At 40.1% G+C, this 5,000-nt stretch overlaps 1 protein-coding gene across 1 annotated transcript in view; it reads left to right on the top strand.

Annotated features, from left to right (window-relative positions):
• Positions 1-5,000, top strand: part of LOC137994375 (olfactomedin-like protein 2B) — a 23,200-nt gene that overhangs the window by 11,750 nt on the left and 6,450 nt on the right. Inside the window, exons 5-6 of the mRNA XM_068839952.1 lie at positions 940-1,204; positions 2,084-2,334. Of these exons, the coding sequence (XP_068696053.1) occupies positions 940-1,204; positions 2,084-2,334 (516 nt within the window). The remainder of the gene's footprint in view (positions 1-939; positions 1,205-2,083; positions 2,335-5,000) is intronic.

Raw genomic sequence — 5,000 nt, 5'->3', positions numbered from 1 at the left:
GTAAGTAAACGAAAATTATACAGTCAACTCTCTCTTAACGGACACCTCTGTAAGACGGACACCTCTATAAGACGGACACCTGGTGCTGGTCCCGGCCGTTTCTTAGTCATTTTACTATAACCAAACTCTCTATAAGACGGACACCTCCATAAGACGAACAACGGACACTTGTGAGGTGCTGAATGTGACCGCAAATTACGATTTAGGGAAGAAAAATTCTTGTACGTGACTCTTTTTAACACCAGACGTTTAATTGACAACTTTTATCTTGTCGCCGGGATACATACAGTACAAGTTAAAATTAAATCAGTCATTGTCCCATTCGAAAAATAACTTGGAGGTGACAACCGAATTGTATTGTAATCTAAAACAGGTAGCTTTCGTTCAAGCAAATAACTTAAAACAAACTTTAAACAGACGCGTATTCACTGTGCACAGGTTCAGCATTATTATCTTAAATTTCCTGGGGTCACGCTACGCCGACTCTCTATAAGCCGGACACCTCTCTAAGACTGACAGCTGAGGCCGGTCCCGATGGTGTCCGTCTTAAAGAGAATTGACTGTAATGATAAAAAATAAAATAAACCCTTCAAATGTTGGCATCAAAGTACCGGACATGGAATAGGAAACCTCCAGCCTCAAACGAAAACCCTGGAATACATTTCATAAAGAAAACTGGAAAGGACAACATAGCCAATTGTTAGCTTTCCTTGTTTTTTACAACTCGGATGATACCTAGGAAGTTCTTAACACAAAAAGAACATGCTTTGAGAATGAGATTAATATGCATTAAAACTCAGAAATGTTGCGGTTACATAGGTTACCAATACTTCGTATAAAAGTGAAGACAATATTCCTGACTGACGAAACTACTTTACTTTTTAGTGGGGCCATGATCTAATTTAACGTTTTTCTTTTTCTTTCTTTGCTTTCCTGCAGACAGTTGCACCAACATCAAGTCCGTTGGTAAACCTGTGACCCACAACACAAGGGATGTTTATGGAGCATGGATGAAAGACCCACTAGGAATCATGGGAACTGAGACTATATTTGTCATGCCGGATTATCATGACCAAAGGGAACTTGAAGAATATAAAAACATGGACAAGTTTAAAGAAGGATTGGTGCGCAGGAAGTACACACTGCCTTATGCCTGGGATGGAACAGGTGCTGTCGTATATGGACAATATCTCTACTACAACAGGTAAACAACTAGATTGGCCCCTTTGTTTGAGTAATTGTACCTTTTACTTTAATTTTTCCCTTATTTCAATATTAAATAAGCCTGTTATCTTTTAAAACTGAATATTATCTTTGTCTAAAAAGTAAACAATTTAAACTCATGAAACAAAATTAAGTAATGCAGAAAAAACACACTCGATCACGCCAATTATCTTTTCCATCTTGTTTTGTTTTCAAATTGGCTATCCGGATGATAATGTAGCGGTGCCCTTTGAATGCATCTGAGAGATGAGCTGACGAGCAAAAGTCTTAAATCAGCTGAATTGTGAAATGGTAAATCTTTTAATAATTCCCCTTAATATTTTTGGGGAAAAAGAGAAAACTGGGAAAAAGCCTCCCAACCTATTTCAATTTGAAATGCAGCCTGTGATCACCATCTGAAAGGCACTGAATTCGTTATTTATGTCAAACGTCTGTTGGTTTATGGTCACAAGTTTCTCCCCAGAGGAGAGACTTGTGAGGTGACGTTTCGAGCATTATCCCTTTGTTGTCGGCACATAAAGACGACTATCAGCTCACATGAATAGAGCTTAAAACAGGTGAAGATGTCATAAAAACTTTCAAGATATAAGAATGTTTTTAGGCGGTGTTGTTGTTTAGAGAAATGAATTTAAACATTTTTCTTGAGTGGCGAGTGGCCGTGATATATAAGAACACCTGTTTTACCTGTCATGATAGTATAAAATGTTCATGGCTGTTAAAGCTATAGTACAAACAGTGCCGTGCCACGAAAAAGCCCATTCTAACACTTGGTGAATGATTTAGCTTTTTGTCTCCACACAAAGAATGGTGTTTTTTTAATCGTATCGGAATCCGCTAACTCTTCCCTTTAATATTCCAGAGAAAGTTCCAACCAAATTGTGAAGTATAATCTGCGCTCAGAGGGAATAGAGGCTTACATAAGCGTTAGCAGTTGCGCACCGAGAAGCAACACGTACGATTCGAATGGATATAATGGAATGGATCTGGCAGTGGATGAGCAGGGATTGTGGGTGTTATGTGGATATACCGGCAACAGCGCTAAGAGATTGATGGCCGGTAAAATCAATATAGTGGCAAACAAAATTACCCACTCTTTTTACCCTAATACAGGTGAACCGTCCTTTTTTACGAAATCAATATTGTGCGAATGCGTTAAAAGTTGCGAATTTAACATATGACATGTTTTTCTATCAGTTAGCTGTACGTTTCTCTAAAGCCCTGGCCAAACGGGAAATTTTTGACGATCAAACATCATCAAACATTTTACCGTTTGGCCACCTTGTTTAATGGTGTTTGATGGTGTTCGTCGGAAATTGCGTGATTATATAATGTAACAAAATAATTAGTTGTTGACAGATGCCTTTTGCATAGGAGTCAGTGTAAAAGGAGAGGACAGTTTTTCGAAACGGAAAAAAAGGGGGGGGGGGAAGAAATATTGTATGCAAGCGAGTTTGATTTCGTTTTGTTAATAATAAACCAGTTTACAACAGTGTTTGAACTCCATCAAACATTCGATCAAACAACATCACGCATTTCTTTTGTTGTCATGTTTGTTTGGTGATGATTGGTTCGTTTGGCCAGGTATATCAAACATGTCAGTTGACTCGCGCATGCGAGATTCGTCATCTCATTCGTTTGTATCCACAGATACCGCGTTTTGTTTACACGTCAGTTTCAGCTGATTAGAGATCTTTAGCAACGACGATCGTGACGGTAACGAAAACGTCGTTTCAAAATCTAACTTCTCGTTTTTGTAGCTCTTTCGCGATTATTGCAATTTGTTAAACTTAGAAAATGCTGGCGAAATATTCAGGGACTAAATTATTATCAACGGCGTTAATAAAGAAAAGAAAGAAAAATTTTAATACCGTCTTGCAATTACGTTCTTGATTAAACCCTAAATTTGATCATTTCATGTTCTGTTGCAGAGGACGGCAAATAAATATTCCAAAATGTAGAACGCACTTGCATAGCGATCGTTTTTGCTAATTAGATCTATTCTTTTGTGGTGTTCTCTCGATGATCTCGTTGCCGATGCCGTCCGCGTTGATGAAACAGCCTATTGTAAAAATGGCGAACAAGGAAGGAGATGTTGTGGACGTAGCTGAGCGAAAACAAACTAAAACGAAAACAAGGAAGTGGACTGACAAAGAAATTGATCTTTCAATCGATTATTTGGAAGAACACCCATGCCTGTGAGGCATGTTTTCGAACGACTATCACTTGAAAGACAAACGCGACAAAGCCTACGAGGCGATAAAGGAAGAGCTGGACATTCCCATCGCAGATATTAAATATAAGATTGTTGGGCTGAGATCTCAGCTTAGCCGCGAAGTTGCCAAGATGAACCAAAAAAAATCTGGACAAGGAGTCGGGGAAAATTACAAATCCACCTGGATTTATTGGGATAGACTCCAGTTCCTAATGCCCGTGATTAAAGCAGGAAAAAGTCGAGACAGCCTACAAGAACGAGCAGATCCCCAATCCGTGGTAAGCCCAGACACGATACAGCTAGACGAAGATCTCGAAAGTGACCCGGAAAACAAGGAAAGCGATGTAAAAAGCTCAGTAACAAATAAAATCATCCAAGAGAAGAGCTGAACACGAAATCGTCTCAAAGAAGAATGCGGTGCTGGATAGATGCCTACATGTCAAGGAACCTGTGCAGCCTCAAGAGAAAAAGCAGTGTCATTTCTCCATGTACATAGCTGAGAAATTAGCTTATAATCTTTATAAGTATCCCTGATCAGTTTTGCATCATTTGGCGCATGTTGTCCAGTGATTGGGACAGACAAAGGTACAAATGCCTCTCCTCCAAAGCCCATGTGTCACTAACTCTCCACTACTTGACTCGGTGTCCAGGAGTCCAGTGGGGCAGTAGACATTTCTTGATGAGCTCTTTCTGAGGTAATTATGTAGTACTAATGCAGCCATAACCAAGGATTCAGTGGTACTTGGAGGCGATTGCAGGACTGTTTTAAATACTCGCCATCTGTTTACAATTATTCCAAAAAGGTTCTCAGATTTCCTTCTGGCCCGACTGTGTCTATATTTGTAAACTCTCTTTTCTATAGTAAGCCCGTTTTGTGCTTAGGGCTTCATCAAGTTTTTCTTTAGAGCAAAAGCGTCATCACCAAGAAAAACATACGGTAGTTTAGTCACCCCGTAAGGCAGGCACTTTGCAGCTGGAGGGAGAGAAACACTACCATCTTCTATTCCCTGGGATAAGGTACACTTGTTCCATACCCTGCCATCTGAAACTCTCCCATTTGTACCCACTTCGGCGTAAATGCATTCATAATCCGGACCAGCAACTGCCATCAAAACGATGGAATTGGTATTCTTGTAATTGCCAACGAGGCGGCCGATCCTCTGGGGTCGGCCGTCAAGTTGGCAAATCATGGAGCCGTACGTGAGTACAGAAGAAAGATCTCATCTCAGCGTAAGGAACCCTTTTTTGACCATATTTGGATGTAAGTAATACTCCATATTTGGGTAGTGACGTCACGTTTTTGCATGTGTCGCTTCCACCGTGTGATTTGTGTGTTGTTTCAGCGGACGATTCAGCTATTGAGATTGGAGGCGCTTGTAGTTACCTTATGTGTTTGTAAATTGAATTGTAAGCAGAGGCTGATCAAGGAATAGGGTTATACCTACAAATTTCGGACAGAACGAGCGTGTTCGCTTGCGAACCAGCGTGTTCAATTGTCAATTTCGAACCAGCGTGTTCGCTTGTCAATTTTAAACCAGTGCTTTCTTTCGTCGATTGCCACGTT

This window comes from Montipora foliosa, chromosome 3 (genome assembly GCF_036669935.1).
Source record: "Montipora foliosa isolate CH-2021 chromosome 3, ASM3666993v2, whole genome shotgun sequence".
Taxonomy (NCBI): domain Eukaryota; kingdom Metazoa; phylum Cnidaria; class Anthozoa; order Scleractinia; family Acroporidae; genus Montipora; species Montipora foliosa.
This window is presented reverse-complemented; position numbering and strand designations above follow the sequence as displayed.